Source organism: Cicer arietinum, chromosome 3 (genome assembly GCF_000331145.2).
Source record: "Cicer arietinum cultivar CDC Frontier isolate Library 1 chromosome 3, Cicar.CDCFrontier_v2.0, whole genome shotgun sequence".
NCBI lineage: Eukaryota > Viridiplantae > Streptophyta > Magnoliopsida > Fabales > Fabaceae > Cicer > Cicer arietinum.
In genome coordinates, this window is record NC_021162.2 from 65,742,932 (window position 1) to 65,766,053 (window position 23,122).

The 23,122-nt window shown below is 31.2% G+C and overlaps 4 protein-coding genes across 5 annotated transcripts; 1 reads left to right on the plus strand and 3 right to left on the minus strand.

Moving 5' to 3' along the window:
* Window positions 1–2,274: 2,274 nt before the first annotated feature.
* LOC101489384 (exosome complex component rrp40-like) lies at window positions 2,275–4,951 on the minus strand (the record flags this gene model as incomplete). The annotated part of the gene is made up of 7 exons (XM_073366509.1): window positions 2,275–2,569; window positions 2,694–2,822; window positions 2,983–3,064; window positions 3,159–3,234; window positions 3,386–3,458; window positions 4,361–4,453; window positions 4,841–4,951. Coding segments are annotated over 4 exons (336 nt in total), but the record flags the coding sequence as incomplete, so codon positions are not given.
* Window positions 4,952–6,010: 1,059 nt separating this feature from the next.
* On the plus strand, window positions 6,011–9,259 carry LOC101494876 (probable aquaporin SIP2-1). Its single transcript, XM_004493242.4, has 3 exons — window positions 6,011–6,468; window positions 8,433–8,696; window positions 8,839–9,259. Exons 1-3 carry the CDS (start codon window positions 6,181–6,183, stop codon window positions 9,001–9,003), a joined length of 717 nt encoding a protein of 238 aa, XP_004493299.1. The 5' UTR covers window positions 6,011–6,180; the 3' UTR covers window positions 9,004–9,259.
* Window positions 9,260–9,380: 121 nt separating this feature from the next.
* LOC101494559 (CRD1-like protein) lies at window positions 9,381–12,020 on the minus strand. Its single transcript, NM_001364758.1, has 5 exons — window positions 11,451–12,020; window positions 10,847–10,911; window positions 10,334–10,661; window positions 10,035–10,133; window positions 9,381–9,773 (listed from the first exon to the last, which is right to left on the minus strand). Exons 1-5 carry the CDS (start codon window positions 11,907–11,909, stop codon window positions 9,510–9,512), a joined length of 1,215 nt encoding a protein of 404 aa, NP_001351687.1. The 5' UTR covers window positions 11,910–12,020; the 3' UTR covers window positions 9,381–9,509.
* Window positions 12,021–13,437: 1,417 nt separating this feature from the next.
* On the minus strand, window positions 13,438–18,482 carry LOC101493611 (probable protein S-acyltransferase 4). Of its 2 annotated transcripts, none has more exons than XM_004493239.4 (6): window positions 18,235–18,482; window positions 17,067–17,255; window positions 16,295–16,603; window positions 15,209–15,424; window positions 14,521–15,100; window positions 13,438–13,577 (listed from the first exon to the last, which is right to left on the minus strand). In XM_004493239.4, the coding sequence occupies exons 1-5, from the start codon at window positions 18,334–18,336 to the stop codon at window positions 14,555–14,557; spliced, it is 1,362 nt and encodes a 453-aa protein (XP_004493296.1). In that variant the 5' UTR covers window positions 18,337–18,482; the 3' UTR covers window positions 13,438–13,577; window positions 14,521–14,554. The 2 variants fall into 2 exon arrangements, with proteins under 2 accessions (XP_004493296.1, XP_004493295.1); XM_004493238.4 differs by having other exon boundaries at window positions 13,448–13,588.
* Between the last annotated feature and the right edge of the window lie 4,640 nt (window positions 18,483–23,122).

Below are 23,122 nucleotides of genomic sequence, written 5' to 3' on the forward strand. Positions count from 1 at the left end.
TATCGTCCGATAGGGGCTACCGCCTATTGTCCGATAGGGGCTACCGCATATCGTCCGTTAGGGGCTACCGCCTATCATTCGATAGGGACTACAGTCTACCACCCGATAAAGGCTACCGCTTATCGTCCGATAGGGGCTATCGCATATCGTCCGATAGGGGCTACCGCCTATCAGTCGATAGGGGCTACCTCCTATCGTCCGATAGGGGCTACCGCCTATCGTTCGATAGGGGCTACCGCCTATCGTCCGATAGGGGCTACCTCTTATCGTCCGATAGGGGCTGCCGCCTATCGTCCGATAGGGGCTACCGCATATCGTCCGTTAGGGGCTACCGCCTATCAGTCGATAGGGACTACGGTCTACCACCCGATAAAGGCTACCGCTTATCAGTCGATAGGGACTACTGTCTATCAGTCAATAGACGATATTCCGTATTGCCCGATAGACGTTATCGCCTATCGAGCGATAGGCGATAACAGCTATCAGGGGATATGCAACATCGCATATCATCAAATAAGCTTTGTCGCCTATCAACTATTGATTATCAACTGATAGTTGATAGACGATAATTGATAGTCGATAGCTTATAGACAATTGCTAATGGATGATAGGTTATATTTGATTGCTGATAGCTATTTAGTTTAAAATAACTAAATATGATATTTTTATCCAATTTTCTGTCTATTTTTTAACTAGATTTTTTTTTATTTTTTATTCAATCCATTTTCATACTTTTCTTTTTCTCTATATTCTCATCTCTCATTATTTTTTTATATTAGAAATTATCCTCCTCCCAATGTGATTGCCCAAGCAATTTGTTGCATCATGCTCCTAATTTGAGAACTCTAGATTAAGATCAGCTTCATTTCCCTAATATGTTAGTACCTATTTAAGCACTCTTTGAGCCTTAGATTTTCTTATTTTCCAAAGTTGTCTCAACTCACCTAAACTATTTTATTTCAACCAAAAAAAAGGGAAAATAGCATATTCCACTCGTGCAAACACATTCCTAATTTTTTACAGTACAAAAACATTTCTAATCTAAAAGCTACAAATTTGGTCATCATTTTATTTTCTGAATTATATTTAACTTAAATACCCCTTGAATTATTATACATTTTTCTATACCATAGGATCTAGATTCGAACCTTATATTAAAACAACTTATTGTAGCATGCAGCTCCTTCAAATTGAGACAATCCACTGCACAAATATAAGAGCAACTATATTGAGACCAATTATATAATTCAAATGATGGAGTATAATGTCGCAGTAAAGAAGACAAACTAATTGATGACTCATAAGGTTTTGTGATTGCCAACACTAGGAAGACATGCCAGTCATATTCATCGTGCACCTTAAACTCATTTCACTATCATAGCATCTTGCAGAATATCACATGCAATTAATAAATATCATTCACATATTCACAATGTCGGGTAGACATGTTACCACCTTATATTCAAAGGAAAATTCATGCGGGCACCACATGTTGTACACCGTGATTAACAAGTGTCCCATGTTTTATTGCCTTATTATATGAATTTTATTTTTTATCAACCAATATCACGATAGGCTAGCTCTTATATAAAGATAGAGTCAAGCACTTGGTAACATCACACAAACATTGAGCTAGCTTTACAATTATCTTAGAAAAAATAAAGAACAAACAACAAATTAAATAGCAAAAAATGTCAACAAAGTACCATGTTCGCTCAAACAGTTTTCCTTCTGAGGCTCATCCCAACTCCACTAGAATACAACAAGCTATGCAAAATCAAGACCTGGCCTTTCATTTCTTAAAGATTTGTACGTTTCATTGGAAGATCTTCTCAGTATGTCATCAACACAAAAGGCCATTTCTCACCAAGGTGAGAAATTTGTAGAAGAGTTGTTGGATGGTTCAATCAGAATTTTGAATATATATGGCATCACAAGAGACACCATATTACAATTCAATAGTAATACATCAATTAGAAACAACAAATTTTTGTTCCTTATTTTTGCTTTTTTAATTTTTAATTTGAAGTTTTAATTCCTTTCTAAGGTCAGTATTCATTGCCTTAAAACTACAATTACTATTTTTTGTAAACAAACAGAATTCATCAATAAAAAGTGTAACTAAAACTATGAAAGTAACAAAAAAAAACTAAACCACTAGATGTGCCCAAACACCTCGCAGCAAAGTATACTGTAAATACAGAAAAAGAACAAAAAAAAACATTGCAACCTAAAACAAAGACATATCTTCAAGACCAGAAAATCTAGATGATGTAGCCAGTAGCCAACAAATAAATTCCAGCACTCTTGAAAAACTGTCAAGAAAATAACTTTTGAGTGGCCTTACAAGTTAGCATACAAATAGCCCTTCAAAAATCTAGGTCGTTGAATACTTTAACTATTAAATCTAATTGCTATAAAGGACATCGGTCTAAAATGAACAAATTTATTGGTCCATGTTAATTTCCGCATTTATCTAAAATGCCATGTAACTTACATTAAACAACCAAGGTGTTGAAAATCATTCATGCACTTAGCTATTGTCGTAGTCTCATCAACAGTACTCGCCCTGCAGAAGCATTGATATTATGGTAAGACAAAAAAATATGTACCTCATGAGTTGGAAATGAGATTTACAACACAAGAATTGTAATATAAAATCACAAGGAACTATAACTCAATTATATACATACGGTTAACTTGGTCACTGGACTCTCTGCAGCAGCTTTTCAGCCATTATTTTCTGCTGTACACCACTCAATGTCTGAGTTTATAATAGCATTAGCTACGACAATAGTTGTTGATGGAGAAGAGGCATTGACCTATAGATGAAACAACAATTTCCAAAGGAAAACTCAAATTAGTAAAATGAAAATTCCCCAAGTCCAACTTACAAATGATTGCCAATACTTCAAAATAGGACAAGAAATAAAAAATAAAGAATATAATATGGTACGCTGAGACTAGAGGGCATCCGCATACCCAAACACGTCCATTTAAGCCAACTGCTATCTCGAAAGACAGTTTCTTCCCTAATGTATCAAGTACTGGACATGTGGGTGAGCTGAGAAGCCGACAAACAACATACAATTTCTCATATTATGATCTGTTAAAAGTATGCACGTAAAGAAAAAGAAAAAGAAATTTAAATTCCATACATCCTTGAGAGACCGGTTTAACACTCGAACATATAGCCTTCTTTTAGGGCACCAAACTCTCCTGCTTTCCCACTGGCTAAACAAACACCACAACAAAATAAAAGACAAAATCGTGTTTGCAAATATAGAATGAAAAGAAACTTAAAATTAACCAGAGAAAAACTCTATGAATAAAAGATACACACAAAAGGGAATTTAAAAATGAAGTCTTGGAATAAGACGCCAACCATCAGTGCATGACAGCTCAGGATGCATTCCAGGGTTTGCTTTTACAACCCGCACATAAAGCAATGTGCCTGCCTGCAAGGTGAAGAATTAAGCAAAAAAACACAAATACCTGCAAAAACAGGGTAGACGAACCAGGAAACACTATTTAACATTAACACCACCAGGGGAATGGCAGGTTAAGTCTAAACTGCAGTTAGGAGAGGAAGACTCTCAAATACCTATAAATTGAATATGTAAATTTCATTCTTGTTTTCCTTTTATTTGTGAAACAGAGGACTCACTGTTTTCATATTCTGTTTTCTGGTTGTGTTCATTGTTATTCATCCATATAAGAACCATTACTCAATGGTATTCTTAATTCTTTACTATCTATTCTAACATAGACACAAGAGGCAAGATTTCTCAAGCAGGCTAGTGACTTGACTTAAAGATAAGTAACAAGACCGTGTCATGTAACTGGTCTCAAAATGTGTGTTTTGGACATAACTACTCGAAGGTACTAGTGCCAATGTTTGGATGCAATTTTATTGTCCTTGATATAATGTATAAACAGGTCTCTTCACTTATATCTAGTTAAGTATGTTTATATTTATAGTCTAGGTCCCTAGGGTTATATTATAAAATGAACCCCATATCATTTAACTATTACGCGTGCACAATAACGAACTCTCAATTCATTAATGTTGTCCTAGATCCCTCAACAACCATGATAATTGTGAATGTCATAATTCATAAAGCCAAGTAACTAAAAGATGTTGCCATTAGTTAATGTGGAAAAGGATACCGCAAAGAGAAATAATTATCCTAAACAGATCTCTATTTTATAAAAAGAAGGTTCTCTACATGCACTAAAAAAGATAAAATGATATATACAGAAACTAAACTTGAATTATTGCACAGTTCTATCAATATGAGTCGTGAGAGATACCAAATATAAGTTATGCAAATAACATACAAATAGAATTTATGCACACCTCAAAGTTAGGTATATTTCTTCTGGTTCTTCCTTCAAATGCAAGCACTGGTAGAAATGCTAAAGCAGGTCCTTTTATATCCACAAGAAAGTTCTGCACAGATATAAAATAAAATTTTAAATAAAATAGAATAAACCTCAAAGCTAAGAAAAAAATTCAATTACTTTCAAGGAAATAGAAAGTACAAGAGTTGAACGGAACCAAGAAATTCATTCATTTTGTAATTTGTAGTAATTTTTTATTTCTATGTTATACGTTAAGATACATTATAGCATCGTTTCTCCTCCCCTTCAAAAAATAGCACTATGTTTGAAAAAAATCAACATGATAGAAGAACAATAATTCAACGAAACAACACACCAAAAAAACAATCAAAAGAAAACTGAAATGTTCAAAATAAGAACCAAAACAACCATTGAAATAACCTAAAAGAAGAATAAATAAGGGAAAAAAAGTTGGTACGGATGAATAGAAACGAACCAGAACTAAACGATTAAGAAAGAAGGAAGGACGGTGCCGGCCGAGATGCCGTAAAACGATGCCGGTAGGTGGAAGGTCGGTGGTCTTGGATGATCGCAGAGTCACAATGGTTTAGGAGTTTCAGAGAGACGATAGAAGTGAACGTCAAAATAAAAACAAACGATATAAGCATAATTGAACTCGTGATTTCTTTTATTATTCGTACTCTCCTAAACTATTAAACAATTTTATAACTCCATGAATATTTCAATTGATTTCTAAAATAAAATTCATACGTTACAAAAAAGAATTATATTCTTGGGATTAAAAAAAAAATTTATAATCATCTCAAATATAAAATAAAAAATATATTTATTATAGATTTAATTTATATATATTAGTTAAAAAGTTTTTATAAAGATTAAATTTTTATTATAAAATATAATATAAATTTAATTATTATACACTTAAAAATTTTAAAGCGGTCCAATTCAATTCTTTATAAAGTAATTTTAGAGATGATTAAAATAAAAATTAAATATTTATAATAATTTTATATTATAATTAATTATCGGTCGTAAATTTTTGTACATCGGTCTTGACATTTATAAATTAAATTCAAATAATATCAAGAGTTGTCTATTCGATTAATAGAATTGTTTACTTTGATTTTTGTTCATAAAAATTATTAAAAATATTTAAATATAATTTTAATCTTTTATCTAAATTTTAGTTTTTTATTTTTTTTTATTAATTTTTATTTTTTTATTTTTTATAAGTGATATACTTTAATTTTTTTTAATTATAACAATTTGACAACTTATGTATTATAATTTATACTTGAAAAAAATCAATTTAATAATAATTTTGCATTTTAAAAAACTCGCTTTAAAATATATCTATTTTATAAATAGAATGACATTTATCAAAATTTTCGGTCCCTTTCTTATTATATTTACGCATTCAATTTTATAATTAATTCAAGAAGATTAGATCTATGTAATTATAACAATTTTTGTATAAATTTTGAAAGGATAGTAATAAAAATGATTAATATTCATTATTTTTAAAAATAAATGACTAAAATAATTGAAACGAATATTTAATAAAAAAATGATAAAAACAATACTTAATTATAAAAAATAAAATAAAATCAACTCAAAAGCAAGACATTAATCCAAAACTTATATTTGTGTTTGAGAAACATTATAATTTATTTGTCCACAGCATTGTGATGCCAATGCCACCCATGAAGCATCGTATCTCAATTTTCATGGCTATATCTATATAGATCCTCCTTCTTTGTTTGATTCAAATTCCAAACACAAAGATATATATCATCATCATCTCATAGATTGAAGATGGAACGAAGTAAATTGATTATTGTATCAGATTTTGTTATGTCTTTCATGTGGGTATGCTCTGGTGTTCTCGTTCGATTATTCGTCTTCAAAGTTCTTGCCTTTTCTCATACCCATATCGCTGAGATTGTCAAAATTGTTTTTTCCATAGCCAACATGTTCCTCTTTGCTTTCCTTGCTAAGGTTTCTCGTGGTGGGGCCTACAATCCTCTCACTGTTTTGGCTGATGCTTTCTCTGGAGATTTTCATAACTTCATTTTTTGTGTTGGTTCCAGAATTCCTGCTCAGGTTAATTACCTTCTTCTTCTTGTATATTATAATTATTACTTGCATCTAGTTCTTTTTATTCATTGAGAGAAAATTGGAATTTAATGAAAAAATTATTGAGTTTTATTTTCAACAGTGTCAGTGTACAAAAGTTTTGCATGTCAGTGCATCAGAAACATCCATATAGGTGAATTTAGAAGTAGTTACAAGAAATGTCACACTTTTTAATGATGCAACTGTTATGGTTGATTGTCAGTTTAGAAACTCTTTAGGTGATGGTGTATATAAGTTAAATTCAAAATGATTTTGATTGTTGATATTAGGATCTTTCAATAGGTTTTGAGGTTTGATTGAGCACGTTCACACTCTAGAAGAAGTCTCTAGTTTTAAGCTGTGTCTCTGTACTGTTGTTCCCAATTTGTTGGTACTAGGTTCCATTTAACTTGATCTTCTCTTGGGTTAAGTGGAGCACTATTTGAGATGTTGATAAAAGATTGTTAAATTCTTCATGTGTGAAAGATGACTTAACTCTTTGTAGGCAAATTTACTATTTGGTATTTGGATTTGAAATTTTCTCTGAAGTTTTGTACTACACTCTTTGGTACTTTGGTCATGTTTGGTTTTTAGCTGTCTCAATATCACAAGGTATTGTATAGGAGGACTAGAAAACTACTGTTGATTGCTGAAGTATATATACAAGAAGGGAAAGTGGCACAATTATCTTGGTGTTCTGATCATCGGTGATTTACTGACTTTGAGAGAGTCATTGCTTTAGTTGCTTGTTTAGATTCTGGGTACATTGGAAAGAGAGGAGGATAGGTGGTCTAATGGAGGATTGAAATTTTTAACATCATCACAAAAGACCAATGAAATAGGAAAATTTTAGTAACATTATAACCAGGAGATCTTATTGTCACAGTGAGGATTAATATTACTCGTCTTTAACAAATTTGTGCAAGTTTAAAACAAGTAAGGTGAAAAGGCATTGCTGTGAAGTCTTTGTTGTGTATTATTAAACAAATAGAAATGTATATGTGACTCTGACCGTTTTAAGCAAAGTAATCAAAATTGCAATCTTACAATATTTGACAACCTGCACAATCCCAATTGTGGGGAGAATTGCAATTTGATAGGATCGTGTGGGATTGTGATTAGGTATCTTATATGTACTTGTAGTTGTAGGTCCAATTGTCCAAGGTCCAATTAAAGTTATCCAAAAGGCAAATTAGAGAAAAGGGGAGTTAGTTATAAAAGGTAGTGTTGAGAGAGGGAAGTTATCATTCTGGATATTTTCTATTAGAACCTTTAAGGTTGGGCATAGAGAGAATCATCTCTTCTACGAGGAGCATTTGTCTTCTGTAATATTTCAGTTTCAATCAATAATACTTCTATTTCTTATCTTTCTTTATTTGGGTTCCTATCAGATTGATGATCTATCTTAATCGTAAGATCGATAGGATTGGTGAGTATGTTTTTGGGATTTGGTGAGCGATTTTAACTTCTAGATTAGTAATCTAGAATTTGACTACCTGATTTTGGTGTTTACTCGGCATTTGTTAAAAACATGGTGCTTTTTACTTTCCTTTTTGGAGTTGTTAAGTTGTACTTGCTAATATTCTAGCTTAAGTTGTTAACTTGTGATTTATGAATTGTGTCTAGCTTTCTTATGAATTTTGAGTTCAAGATTAATCAATTATTTGTAGTGATTTAAAGGTTTTCTATCCCTGTTTATGCTATTTTATATGCATATATATGTGATTGTATATGAGCGCACACACACAAATAATGAGCTGTAATTTTATGAATTTTGTAGGATCTTATTATTTATGGTATAACTTACGATCTTGACTCCCCTTCTCAATCCTGTGTAGCATCTTGATTTACATCGACTCTTAGTATATATATGAACCATTTTTATGCATCTCAACCAAAGACCTGAATGTCTCAAAAATCATCTTGAATATGCATGGTATTAATCCCTTCAGGTGGTTGGATCTATTGTTGGTGTAAAATTTCTTATTGATACCATTCCCGAAGTAGGACGGGGACCGCGTTTGAATGTTGACATTCATCGGGGAGCATTGACAGAAGGATTACTAACATATGCAATTGTAACCATTTCACTTGGACTTGCCGCAACAAAAATCCATGGAAGTTTCTTCATGAAGACTTGGATTTCCAGCCTCTCCAAGTTAACACTTCATATACTTGGTTCTGATCTTACCGGTGGTTGTATGAACCCCGCAGCTGTAAGTATTGTTGTATCTGAGTTTATTTGTGAGTTTATTTGTAGCCATTTGGTATCAGAGCTTTGGTCATTTAAACCATTGAAGAAACTTTTGTTGTTATTATTATTATTTTTTGCTAAGAAACGTTGATTGACATGTTCAGGTAATGGGATGGGCTTATGCTCGAGGCGATCACATAACAAAGGAGCACATTCTTGTATACTGGCTTGCCCCCATAGAGGCAACTATTTTGGCAGTGTGGACATTTAAATTGCTCGTACGACCCGTAAAAGAAGATAAAACAGGCTCAAAAAGTAAATCAGATTGAAGAAATTCCATTTTGTAATAAATGGTTGATATCTGGTTTTCAATGATTATTTGTGTAGTGTAGGTGGTGGGATAAATGTATTAGCAAGAAGTGTTGTAAGCTTTACTCGTAGTGAATTTTCTATATGCAGGTGTTTATGGAATTGTCAAGAACATTCACATGCTTGTATTATTCTGCAAGAACGATGGAATTGCTTTCTGGAGCTTTTTCAACACTGTTGCTCGCTAGTATTTGATATTTGTGTTCAGATTCTTCATTCTTTTTTCATAAAATACACTAAGCTGAACTTTTCACTTGATATAAGTAACTCATAATATTAACATTTCTAGTGAACTTCTAAAGAAGAAGAAAAGGAGATTCAGAAATGAGAAAATATGATTTTAACTAATAAGGATCTCATCATGGTAAATGTGACCACACTGTCTTGTGGCAGCAGCAGTACTAGCAGCAATCAAGATGAACATTACAATAGATATCAAAATCAAGTAAGGAATTTATACACAACTTCAGTACACAAGCCGCGGTTCAAACTCGGCAAAATCTACAGATCCTGACTCAATTGGTGGCATTAGATAAGCAGCCAAGAGTTCAGACACCAAAGCAGCAATCAGTGGAATCCTCTTTAAGTTCTTCACCAATGAATTGTCATCACTCTCACCAACAGCAAGAATCTTCTCGTTTATCACCACCATCCGGTCCAACTTTCGCTTAAATTCTGGGTTCTCAACATCAAGAACAGCTGGGAAAATTCTGGCGGTGGTTCGGTTTGTCTGCCAAAACAATCCAGAAATGAAGCTTGCTTGAGTAACTGATTGTGATTTATGAGTTCAACATGTATTCTTTGTTGATCAACTCTCACATGTTATGTGTTTTTATAATAGTAACTCAAGGCTCCATTACTTTCAGTTGTAAGTCAGTTGCTAAATTCATTCATAACAAGTATTTAGGGTTTATGGTTTAGAAACAAATAGAGATTGTACCAAATTGCTGTCAACAGCGATTATAGCGAATATGCGCAAACACAAACTTACCTCAATGATGACATGCATGTCAAATTCTTTTGTGTTAAGCCCAATTCCTTCATAGAAATCCGTGCGCTGGCAATCATTGAGATACATTGTGACATAAACCTGCAAGACAAATTTGATAACTATTTTATGTTGTGTCAACGAAAGAAAACGACCACAACCTTATGTAACCTTATGTAGCACTGACATTTTAGATAAATAAAAAAGTCTGGTGTTCAACAATTAGCACTAGCTATTGAGGTTTCAACTTAAGAACCTTAAAGGAAGAGCAAAATTTTGGACGCAAAAGAAAGAAAAGATACCGATAGACAGAAGAATCGAGACCACAACTTCGCCTTCCAGTCATTAAGAAATTGTGGCTGTGCTTTCATCAAGGCAGAGAAGAAATCTCCATGCCTATTCTCATCTTGGCACCAGTTCTCAAAGTATTTAAAAATGGGATAACATTGGTACTCAGGATTGGTCTTGAGATGTCTGTATATGGTTATGTATCTCCAGTATCCAATTTTCTCAGACAAATATGTAGCATAGAAAATAAATTTGGGCTTGAAAAAAGTGTATTTTCTAGCTTTTGTCAAGAATCCCAAGTCTAATGCCAAATTGAAGTCAGATAAACCCTTATTTAAAAACCTGCATAGAATCAAAATGGTGAGGTCAATAATTGAACGCAACAAATTGTAAATTGTAACTAATGTATATTCTTTTGACGATTTTCTCCCTATGTGTTGCACAAGTTCTCAGAACTAGTCATATAGACATCAGAGAGAAAGGAGGAGGATTAAGAAGTAAAAGCACAAGGTTTTATGTTTCCTTACCCAGCATGCCTAGCTTCATCCCTAGACATCAGAGAGAAAATTTCAGCCACCACAGGGTTGGTTTTCTGCAAAATCTCGAACAATTTAATCAATCAACCAAAAGTATATAAAGAACAACAACTTCTTATAAGACATTAAATTTAGCATAATTACATTAAACTATCCAAAGTCATTAACCCAAAATCCTAGTACCTAGAATTGCAAACAAAAATGTCTCAATATAGACTTTTTACTTTGCATGTTTCCAAAACACTTCTCAGACAAAAATAATAATCATAATCAAAGAACTAATTCTCATTGATATTATAGGATTTTGTCAATTCAGTCCATAAATTTTCAAATATTTCAAAATAACCCTTACAGTTGAAATTTGTTGATCATATTAGTACTATTGAATCAGTCAATTTAGTAGCTGAAATTGTCGTCTAGATGTAACTGATAATTTCAAATTCAAATATCATTTTGAAATTTTGTTAGCTTAACGAACCAAGTTAATTACGCTCTACAATTTCATGGACTAAATTGGTAATTTACTCATTATCAATTATTATGCTAAATTGAATGTTGAAAAGGGTTTCTAAAGAAACAAAGAAGGGAACCAAACCTTGAGCCTCCTTCCAAGCTCTTTGTAGAGAAGAAAACCAGAGAATTCAGCAGTACAAGACCTCTCAAGAAACTCGACAAAGATCTGTCTAAGAGGTCCATCAAGTTTATCAGCAGCTTCTTTGAACTCCTTGTTCCTAACAAAATGAGTCTGATTGTAATCAGTTTTAAACTCCTGAAGCAAAGCTTCAAACTCAGCCTCATTAAGGTTCTTGTTAATCTCAGTGTTGAAAAGGGTCTCCATTTCATCAAAATCAGTGGTGTAAAACCTTGGTGTCAAAAGGGTCTCTTTGATGGAAGTTTTGTTGGGTTTCTTGCTTGGTTTTGTTGAAGTTGGTGTTGTTGTTGGTGTAGCTGACATTCTTATTGAGTATGAAACTGTTCTTGGAGTGTTGAATTTTGGTCTGAGGTTGCTGCTGAATTTTGAAATTGGTTTCACAAGAGCCATTTCTGCTGCCATGCTTTGGAGCAAAAGAAACTTTGGTGGTGTTGTGTTATGGAGTGAAGCGGAACTAAGCTAAAGCTTAGAACTTTGAAGTTGTTTTTTTCAGAGACAAGTTTGATTTAGATGAGAGTGTGATAGAATCTCATCCAATGAAATCTTTGAACGTTAATTGAAACATGACACGTGGCATTTGTTGTATGTTTTTCCTTGTTACATGATTGGTTGTGGTGATTACATGTAGATGTAGGTTTCTTTAGATTATTGTGTGCAGAATTAATATTGGGTGAAATGGAGTTTGTTGGATTTTTAATTCTTACAAATGTTATACCTGTATATCTAGTTTCAGTTTTTTCTTTTTATAAAATTTCAACATTTGGTTTTTAGTTAATACAAAAAGTTTCTTAACTTTTTATTTTAAAAATTTCTCTTTTTCATTTTTTATCTTACTTTAAAGTCAATATATATTTATATCTATAATTTTAAATAATTTTTTATAGTCATATTTAAACCATTATAAACTTTTCTCTTATAAAAATTTATAATTTTTATAAAAAATAAATTTAAATATGAATTTTTAAAGATTAATCTTCAGATGCAACGCCAATAACATAAATTAGAGTAGAAAGACAACAATAATAATAAAAACATACCACAACTTTTGGAAAAATAAACCAATTGTATTTTAAAAAACAGTATTGGTTTTATATAAAAAACAATTCATTATACAAATATTAGTGTAAAATATTATTTCCTTCAAGGATTTAGTTCTCTATCTTTTCAAAAGGAAGAACATACATTAGTCCCCCTAAAATAACTATTTCATGTGTTAACAATTTCTTAAAATAAGATCATTTAATGATAAAAAAGCATAGTTAGTCCTTATCAAATAAGTTAACATCAATAGCATGTGTTTAGATGACATAGTTTAAATCTTTTTTAATTTAATCATATGATTTCAAATTTGAATTCAATCTTAAAAATTCAACATTAAAACTCTAAAGAACTTTACTATCTTTGTTGTTTTGTCTTATTCGAGATATTAGTCTCTCTAATTGTGCATAGAGAATATTCAGTTCATATATACAAAAGGTTAATTTATCAATAATTTTGCTTCTAAGTTAAATTGAACTGTCATTTCACTGGTTAAAATTTTAATTGAGTTGAGTGGTACTTTCCCACATAAAAAACTTTTAAGGTGACACTTAGAGATTGCATGCTTCTCTAGTGAGGACCTAATGAGAGGAACAGATAAATTGAATCATAAAAAGAGAAATCAACGAACTACTTACAGAAATTCAAAACATCTAGTAATAATAAATTAAAAAATCAATCACTCTAGAATAGAATTTTAACAAGGAACTGAGTTGAAGAAATAGGCACATCTAGAACAGTGCCACCTATCACAAAAACTTAGCCAAACAATCTTTCTGCATTATTTTGAATGCAAGTGGAATTTACATCATACAACAAACACTTGCCAAATTTTTATACTAAAATGAGAGAGAGGGAGGGAGGGAGTGCAAGGTCATTCCTCCAATTCCAGCATGAATAGCATCAATGAACTTGCATGAATCCTGCATATTGGGAATTTTTCTTCCAAACCACTAATTGCAGCAAAACCAATATGGAAGAAAACTATCCTCCATATCTACTTCAAGGCAAACAAGTAATCAAAGAGAGGACCTGCAATAAACCTGAAATACCAGTCAAGGAAACAGCTTATGAATGAAACTTTTAGAGTCTGCTTTGTTTGAAAAAACATTTTCTACTTTTAATTTCTTTTTTCTTTTCTAATTGCAATATTTTTTTTTATTTTTTTGATAATAAGAAGTTTAGACGAGTTGAATCCCAAGGGCCCGTCCAAGTTAGGGAATGCCTCAAGGCTCAAAGAGCGCTTACAGACGTACTTACATATTACCGACCAATAAGATTCTCACATAAGCAGCGGGATTCGAACTTAGGTCCTTGTGAGATTTGAGTTGAATCCTTACCAACTAAAACACCCTGCATTGCCTTTTTTTAATGGCAATGTTGTCCGTTTGTTTTCTGCTTTTAGATATTGGTACATGAAATTGTAAACGACTTATTTTGTTTTCACTATTTATTTCCTTAACAAATCTTCGATAACACAAAATAGAGTGAAGACAAGGGGAAAACTTTGCAATTTAAATGAAAACTGATAAATTAGAATAGAAAACGTTTTCTCAAACCAAACAGGCCTTAATCGCTTTTTCGTCACTTTTTGCAGTACATTCTACACATTCAGCGTGAAGGTATCTAAACCAGATTTGAGTATATGTAGAGAAAATGCTACTTAGGATTTAAGTCAGAATAAGCACTTGTCACTGCCAATGATCCAACTAAAACAACCCACAAGAAATTACAGGCCTAATGTAGCACCAACACTTTAAATTGAAGGTGTGTTCGGTATTTGACACCGACACATGTGGTTACATTCAATCACTTTCATTGTCTCAAATTATTACAGAGCGGTAGTGCCTATGTGTCGATGTGGTGCTCGTGTCAGTGCTTCACATAAGCCTATGGTTTTGTTGGTTAAAAATTCCAGACAGCCAATACCCAAAATTTTCAACCAAAAAAAAAGTATCAAGAGTGAGAAGAAAACCTCTGTATTAATGAGAAAAAGTTGGCATTTTGGCTTAACGTGAGTCATTCCTGTCATCAGTTTCTTTAGTTGCATTGGTAGATTCTTCAATTTCAAGTTCTTTGACTTCGAATCCAGCATGGCAGCTATGAACAGACTCATCCGCTCCATCTTCAATTGTGATACTATGGAAATTTAAAACTGTAGCAACAGATGTTCTGGCTGAGTCTTTTATGTTTTCCTCAACACTGTAGAATGGATCAAATGAAGTGTGTCCCTCCTCATCTGCAAACTTCATGTCATCCTCAAAATCATCAAAATTAAAATTTCGCAGAAGTTCAGGAATTGGAAAACCACCATCGTCTGTGCGCATAGATCCCATTTCAACATCAATTTTCTCCTTTGGAGTCAAAAGTTCGTTCGCAATGTTCGGAGTCAAAGACCCAACCATCATATGTTCATCCTGTTGTACAAATGATCGGAAATTATTCTTCGAAGCAGGAGTCCTGGAACAAAGTGTTTCTCCAATATTTCTCAGTGATCCATTATTGTATGGGTTCCCTTTTTTATCATATTGGTAACGGAAGTTCTCATAAGTTGTCTGCACAATAACAAAAGTAAAATAGTGTAAGAAAGTGTAAACCAATAAACAAAAAATCTAGTATGGAAACAAAACAATCTCTCGCATTTCGAGAAGTAAAATAGTCACCTGGTTTGTACAAATGAGATAGAAATGGAAAGCTGTGAGGCCACCAACAAACCAAACAGCAATGAAGCAATATACAATGAGAAAATCTGATACATAATCATGTGAGATCGCGTCCCAAGCATCAGTCTGGGCAAGATTGATCCAAGAGAACACAAAGACATATAGGCACAAAATGGTTGATGTTGAAATAAACATGAAGAAGAACCGATAGTTTCGCTGCAATTGTGTCAGCGTGTAAGACAACTGTTAGTTCTTGAGAGAAATTAAATGGAGAAGATTCCCACACCAGTAAAAACAAACAACTCACATTCCTGTTTCTAAGAAATAAAACCAAGGCAATAAACATCTAAGCAGACATTTAAAGTGCCACTTGGTTTTAGGAATTCATCACTGACCTCAGGACAAATTTTTCAGAATTTTTAGAAATATTCAATCTATTTTTGAAATGCATTTTCAAAAACTTTCATAATGCGTTCTCTATTGCTTATTTTAACGGTGGAAATGGAAACAGGAAACATTTGAAACAAACAGATCCTGAGAAAAAAAAGGAATAACATACAGAGCCTAGAGGGTAGAGATCTGCATATTTTTCTTGCAGAAAAAGAAAAGGAAATAATCATAACATTCTTGTCGAACCATCAATGATCCTTAACTACAAGGTTTGGGCATGAATTGATCAGATCCAACAGTGTCTACTTTCAGATTTGTTCTATAAACCTTTTAAACTCATTCCCAAATAGCATACAAATATTTTTGGTTGGATTAAAACATGGAATAATACTATTTCTGTGAATGTTTGAAATGGGGCCATTTACTTTGAAAACATTTCCTAAAATATACGTGTTCATTTTACCTTAATGAGAGACTCTTGGAGTAAATCATTGTCATGAAGATAAGATGGAATGCTAGTTAATGAAGATGCATTTCCAGAAATAATGATAACAATTTTTTGATATTTTCATTGTTTTTAGAATGTAGACAATTGTTTACTTTTAAAGTCTCATAGCTCCTTATTAACGAGTAAAATCAACACATATTTTAGGAAATGCTTTCACAAAGTTTTTCTTTGCAGTAAAGCTGACTTACTATTCCAATGCACTGACCAACCCAGGGGCAGTGATGATCGAATCTCTGGACACAGTTGTTGCATATAGAACAATGAGAAGTACGAGGGGGTCGATAAAGCAAGCATGTATCACAGAACTTCACTTTAACTGTATGACCATTAACAATTACATCTTTAGTTCGAGGTAGTTTCAGATGAGGGGTCGAACCATTAATCCACTCCATCGAAGGAGTAGGTATATTAAACGCCTCATCAAATTCAGGAGGTGTTAAATTTCTGGGGATAATGCCAGGATCTCTCCCAGAAGTCAAGAGGAGGAATATTAAATCCTGCACATGAGTTGTCTTATATGTCAGTTTTATCTTTCAAAAGAGAAAAGTGCTCTAATCATAAGCTACAAGGAAAGAATAAATTGAAAAAAGACTGAGGATCAATCAATCCCGATGCCGAGCACGAAAAATGAAATAATGTCATTATATTTACAGCAAGCCTGATGGAAAGTGCTGTGTTTGAATACTATGATCCCTATTATTTTTAGGAAACGTAATGTGATAAGAGTATTATTTGTACAAATATACTAATTATTTCCTTATAAATAATCAAACTCGTGCGCACTATATAAATATTCAACATTATGATTTCTTACTGCCATATTATCTTAATCATATCTTATTTATGGATTAGATTACACAATGTGTGTAAAAAAAAGCAAAACTAAGAGTGGGAAAATAAAGAAACAATGCATGAGTTTGACAAGTTTCTGTAAAATGACAAAGTGTTGAGGGCATTTACCAGAACAGTTAGAACTAAACCCACAATCATTACAGGACACCAAAAAACGTGATCCCCGGCCTTCTCCTTCTTGGCTTCAAGATATATCTTAACACAAAATGTTATTGCAGGTCCAACAATTAGGAATGATGTAAGAAACAAAGAAGCTACATCAGGACCGAAAACCAGTCTCCCACCACAGAGAAACTTCTGAATGAAGGAAAGGAAAAAAATAGAATTAGTACAGAATAACAGGTTTGCCGTTGTTTCGAGACATCTAATCATATCTAAATAATAGAATTATGCTTATTTCCAATCCAATTCAACGGCATAAATTTTTTCAAATAGTAGGCATATAAAGCTTAAAATTAAAATGTCCACAGCCATGACAAAATTCATCTTCTGAATATAAAATTGACCACAAGAAAAGTGTTCCAATTGAACTGGCAACAGCTTCAGATATTTGCAATTGCAAGCATTAGTTTGCGTTTGTAATTTACTACAAAAGCAAATTTAACATATGTTTGGTTTCACGTTTGAGTCTTCAATCTTGCGTGCCAGCCAGACTGTTTCCACCAGACCACCACCATTCATCAAAGCTCCAAAACTAAGTGTGTGTGGTTCTATGGTGATAAAATTTGATTTTGTAAACATGATTCTGGCTAAAAGTAAGTTGAATGTAAAATGATTTATGTTTGGATAAATTTACGTAATCGAGGGTTGAATAATAAACTTGAGTGTAAAAATCACATTTGGAGACAAATGCTCTAAATTCTAACTTCAAATTAGAATCAATTCTGCAAACATAATCATTTGTACTCGAGCACATCCAAATATGTTAACATGAATTCTACACCTCGAAAATCGAATTTGACTCATTCAAAAGTGAACATGCTGCAAAACCAAACATATGCGTCGCATTGCAAGCAAGCATCCGATACACAAGGATTCACCAATTATGTAATGGAAGCAACAACATTCATGCTGAATCATCCTTACCCTCACAACAAGAAAAAGACATATTGACAGCAAAGGAAGGAAAAAAAATAGCAAAACTTTCAATACAACAGAATGAAAACAAGTTCAAACTAATTACAACATATATCAAACAAACAATTCACACCATTTATAAAATATAATTTGGTAACAAATATTAAGAAAAAGAAAAAGAGAGCTAAAAAGAACTGACATTGCCTCCTCTCCAAACTTGATAGAGCCTCCTTGGTTTCATATTGTGGGGCCCACCTTCAGAAGGAGAAGACCCAAATTGCTGACTTCTATTCCCAATCATGGCAGCACAATCACACGTGTGTCACCAAAATTGGCCTATAATATTCACAAACCCCATAAAAACCCAAATCAAGGGTCGACCCTGAATCAGAATCGCCTTTAAAATCTGAAATTTTGTATTGGGGTTCGTGGAATTATCCTCCTTGTGCAATGAAAAAGGAGAATGCAAAAGAGGAGAGAGAGAAAGAAAGAGAAGTTTTGATGTTGTTTGGGATCACAGCAATTGAGAATCAAGCTGTGACACCAAAAAAACAAACAGGAAAATTTGTAGGAATGAAGGGATCATTGGAAGACGAGAATCTCCATGTCCCTTTTTTCTAATAAAAAAATTCCTCAAAGTTTCCGAAATATGTTTTTTTTTTCTCTCTCTCTCTTTCTCTCTCTAACTGCTTTGGGATCCAATAGAAAATGCTGGCAGCTTAGGGTGTTCTTGGGCGGATCTTCCAATTCTTACCGGCTTTTACGCGCGTGATGTTTCATAATTTTCTGTCACAACAAATATGCCAATGTAATAATGATAAATAAATAAATGCTACAAATAAGACATGTTTAAGTTTATCTATTAATCATTGAAGTGCAATTTTTCTTTTTGGAGTTAGACGGACATATTAAAAAAATAATACATCTTTATTTGTTTTATTTTTTCATCTTTTATTTATAAAGTAAAAATCAAATTCAACAGTAATTATATCTTAAATATTTAAAAAAATTAAAATTGTGAAATAAAAATAAAATTTAACACATTCAATCTAATAATATCAATATTTTTTTATTAAATTATAACTTAAAAATTAATATTCTCTCTTATTACAATTAAGTGATTTGTGTGTAAAAAACATATCTCAAAATAAATTACTCTTTTAATATTTAATACAGAATTTATTATTTGTTGTCAATTGTAACATTTAATTCATAATATTATTTATAAATATAAATATTTTTTATTTTATATTTATGTAATAGTAAACGCGGTACACCAAAATTTAATAGGAATAATTTTAAAAAATGTGATAATTTTTTTAATTTTATATTTTTTTATTACGTATAAAATCACCGATTCTAATTGTGAAAATAGATACACAACATTTAATTTGTCAAAAAAAAAATTACTTTTATTTTCATGATTTTTTTAAAAATAAACTTTCAATTAATGTTTTAAATATTCTACTAAAAAATAGTATTTAATTAAACTGTTGACTCAAAAAATTATGGAGCGAATAATTATAGCAAAAATTCTTTATAGCTTTTTTGCATAAGATTGATGTTATCTTTTTTACTATTCATCGTTTTCTTTTACTTAATTGGTTAATTTTAGAAAACAGAAGAAAACTATGTTATCGTTTTGTTCAAGAAATATTTAAAACTTCTTGAAAAGTAAACAAGAACAGTTCATATAACAGAAAACAATTCACGTACACAACATAATTCTAACTGTTAGATTAATTGAATTCAACAATAAATAATGTCTTTATTAGAGTGTGCAACAGGGAGGATAATGTGGATCAAATATAGGAACTGGCCAATGAGTCATTAATATTATTATTATTATGATTATGCTTTTGGTGCATAAAAAATGCTACATAATTATAATGCGATACTAATTATACATTTATAGGATAAAAAATAATAGTTATTTATTTATTTTGGAAAATAGAAATCATTTGTATTTGTTGACATGCATAGTAGTTAATATAGTTTTGTGATTGTGCTGCGCACTATGCAGACAGAGACGCGCTTGTGGGTGCGCATTAATGTATAATTAATACAGTACAATCAACAGAAATACCGTTTGGAGTGTTTCTAAAATATGCTCTCTATAATAAGTAAATAAACTAAAATAATAAATCATCACTTAGATGACGCAAACGCAATACACATATTATATTATATCATACGTTTATCTAACTAAATATGCTGCTTAGTGCTTTGAATAAGCTGGCATTTGGCTGAATGTGGCGTTCAAGTTTTTCCAACTCATAAATCTCAATATAGTGTAATCATTTTTCTTTTTCTTTTGTCTCTTCATGTTGTGTTATATATCCATCAGCTAGAGGCGGTTATGGTATACCATAAAATTATACTAGTATTCTTTTTTTGAAAATTATTTATTTTGTTGATTTTAATAATAAAATAAATTTTATTTATTAAAACAATTATTAATTATAGTTAGTTATAAATTTTGATAAATTATAATACAGTAAATAAATAAAATAGTTGAAGGGTCAAAAGATATTTGATTAGTTGTATTATGTATTACAATTTACACTAAAAATAAAAATAAAAGTAAATAGATTTTCATATATTAACTTTAAAGTGGAGTATATTAGAAAAAAAAAATTGAAAAGGAATATAAATGATAAAATTCGATGTCCTGTTTCCTTAAGATGCATACAATGGAGATACAAATAAAAGTTAAGAAGAAACAACCAAGGATTTAAATGACTAGCAAGAATATGACATTGGATATATGAGACAGTTTGAAGCATTGTTCTTTGAAAATTCTATTCGAGACAGCTTGAAACAAAACAATCAAGATTCACGCCCGGATTTTTACGTTTCCAATATCATCTTTTAATCTTGTTTAATTATATATATATATATATATATATATTTTATTTTTATTCGAACAAGTATTTGTATGACTGCTAATTAATTAGTCATTATTAATTATATATGACATCTCGTAAAAAAAATGAAATATGACATTTGCACATGACAAAAATAAATATAAGACCCGTTTGTTTTTTATTTAAAAAGTAATAATTTTGATTTTATATTTTAAAAATTATTTTTATGAAAATTTATTTAAAAATTATATAAATTATTTTTATGAAAATTTATTTAAAAATTATATAAATTATTTCTGATTCATTTTTTATTAATTAAAAAAGTAATTTAATATTCACAAACTTAGATATTTATTATTTGAGATTAAAAATAAAAATTTGAGATTTTAATGATATTTCTCATTTTTATTATTTTATTAAACCAAAAAAAAAAAAAAAAACAAGAAAGCAACCTAGCTATCGAGGTGTTAAGACTTGAGAATGATATTTCTCATTTCAATCTAGCAATATAATTTTGTTGATTCCACTATTTGAAAAATGGAAAATTTATCATCATCGATTGCATACTAAATATTAGTGAAAATTTTAACTTTTGGCTATATATCTACTATCAAGGTGGAGTTTCTCCTGATTTGCAACTGACACGAATTAATTTGTCATCTTTATGATTTTAGACTTGAATTTACCTCTTTCTCAATTGCTTAATAGATTCTTCTAATTCTGAGTTCCAATGCACTTATACTTAGGATCTATTAAGCCTAATAATATTATGGTTTTTATTAAGATAATTTTGTAAGATTTTCACATATTATGTTAATATTTTTTTTGGGTTTAAGTTACGGGATTTATAAGTTTAATATTTTTTTTGGGTTTAAGTGACGGGATTTATAAGTTTAATATTTTGTTAATTAAAAAAAAAAAAGTTTCAAACTTTTTTTCTGATAAAATATCAAAGGCAAAAGGTTCTCAAAAAAAAGTTCTCAGAAAAAAATCAAAATTTTTCTTGAAAATTTTTTTAAATCAATTTTCTTTTTTGGAAATAAATCAAAACTTTTTTTCTCAAACAAAATTTTTTATTTTAAAAAATAACTTTTTATGAAAAAAAAAATCAAAATTTTGTCTAAAGACAAATTTTTAAAAATGAGTTTACAGTTCTTCTTCTTATTCTGATAAATCAAAAGGTAATTTTTTACATTATATTACGAAAGAAATTAGAAAAACGATGAAACATATATCGATGCCATAAATTTCATCCCCGAAAACCATATTCTGATTATGCGTCAACTATATCAACTCTTAGATAATCATAGTCGATGATAATATTACTATTCTAGTGTACATGGGATTTTTACCTCGGACTGGGCACCAACATGTCTTGATATATCCTTAAGATACATAAAATTTGAATTAGACCAATTCAATTATGTTCTACTTAATCCACAAAATTTTAGAGACTTTTTAATTTTTAGAATTTCTTTTATTTGAGTCTTTTTTTTAACTAGGAAGTTTTTTAACCCTCCAACACATAGACTAAGGCCAAAAATGTGGAGTTATAAAATTACGAATCAACAACTTTGTGACTCGAATCTATTGGATTAATATTGTGCAGTTCACTTTCAATTTTAGCAAACCCAAATTCAAAACAAGAACTTGGAATGTGAGCCTATGATCTTCATCCAACTTTATTTACAGCAGTGAATGCTTGAACTCTTGACTGCATGGAATTCAGATTCCTAATATGATTATACATTATGGCAATCATTATGTTTGTCAGAAATTTGAATTATGTGCAATCAATGTTTTTGCAATCATTGAATGAAAATCGGATGACTCATATTTCAAAATCATTAAATTTAAACTCGGAATATGGACCATCTAATGTTGATTCAACAGTGACATGCAATGACATCATGAAGTTTACTGCATATGAGAAGCGAGAAGACTAATGAGAGAGAGAGAAGCATAGTCCATGGCGGATGCTGAAACTTTTAATATCTTCTAATAAGTAATAACCATTTTCCACAAAGTTGAAGGAGCAAGCATGAAATATATAAGGCATATTACCTAAAAATAAAGGTGCAGATTGAATTGCAGATAAAAACAAGAGCTACAATCCACACTAGCTAAGAAAGAACATGCATTATCCATCATACATTAATTCAGTTCCTTCACTCATTTGTATGTTCTGCATGCATGCAATGATATGTGAACATGTGCCAA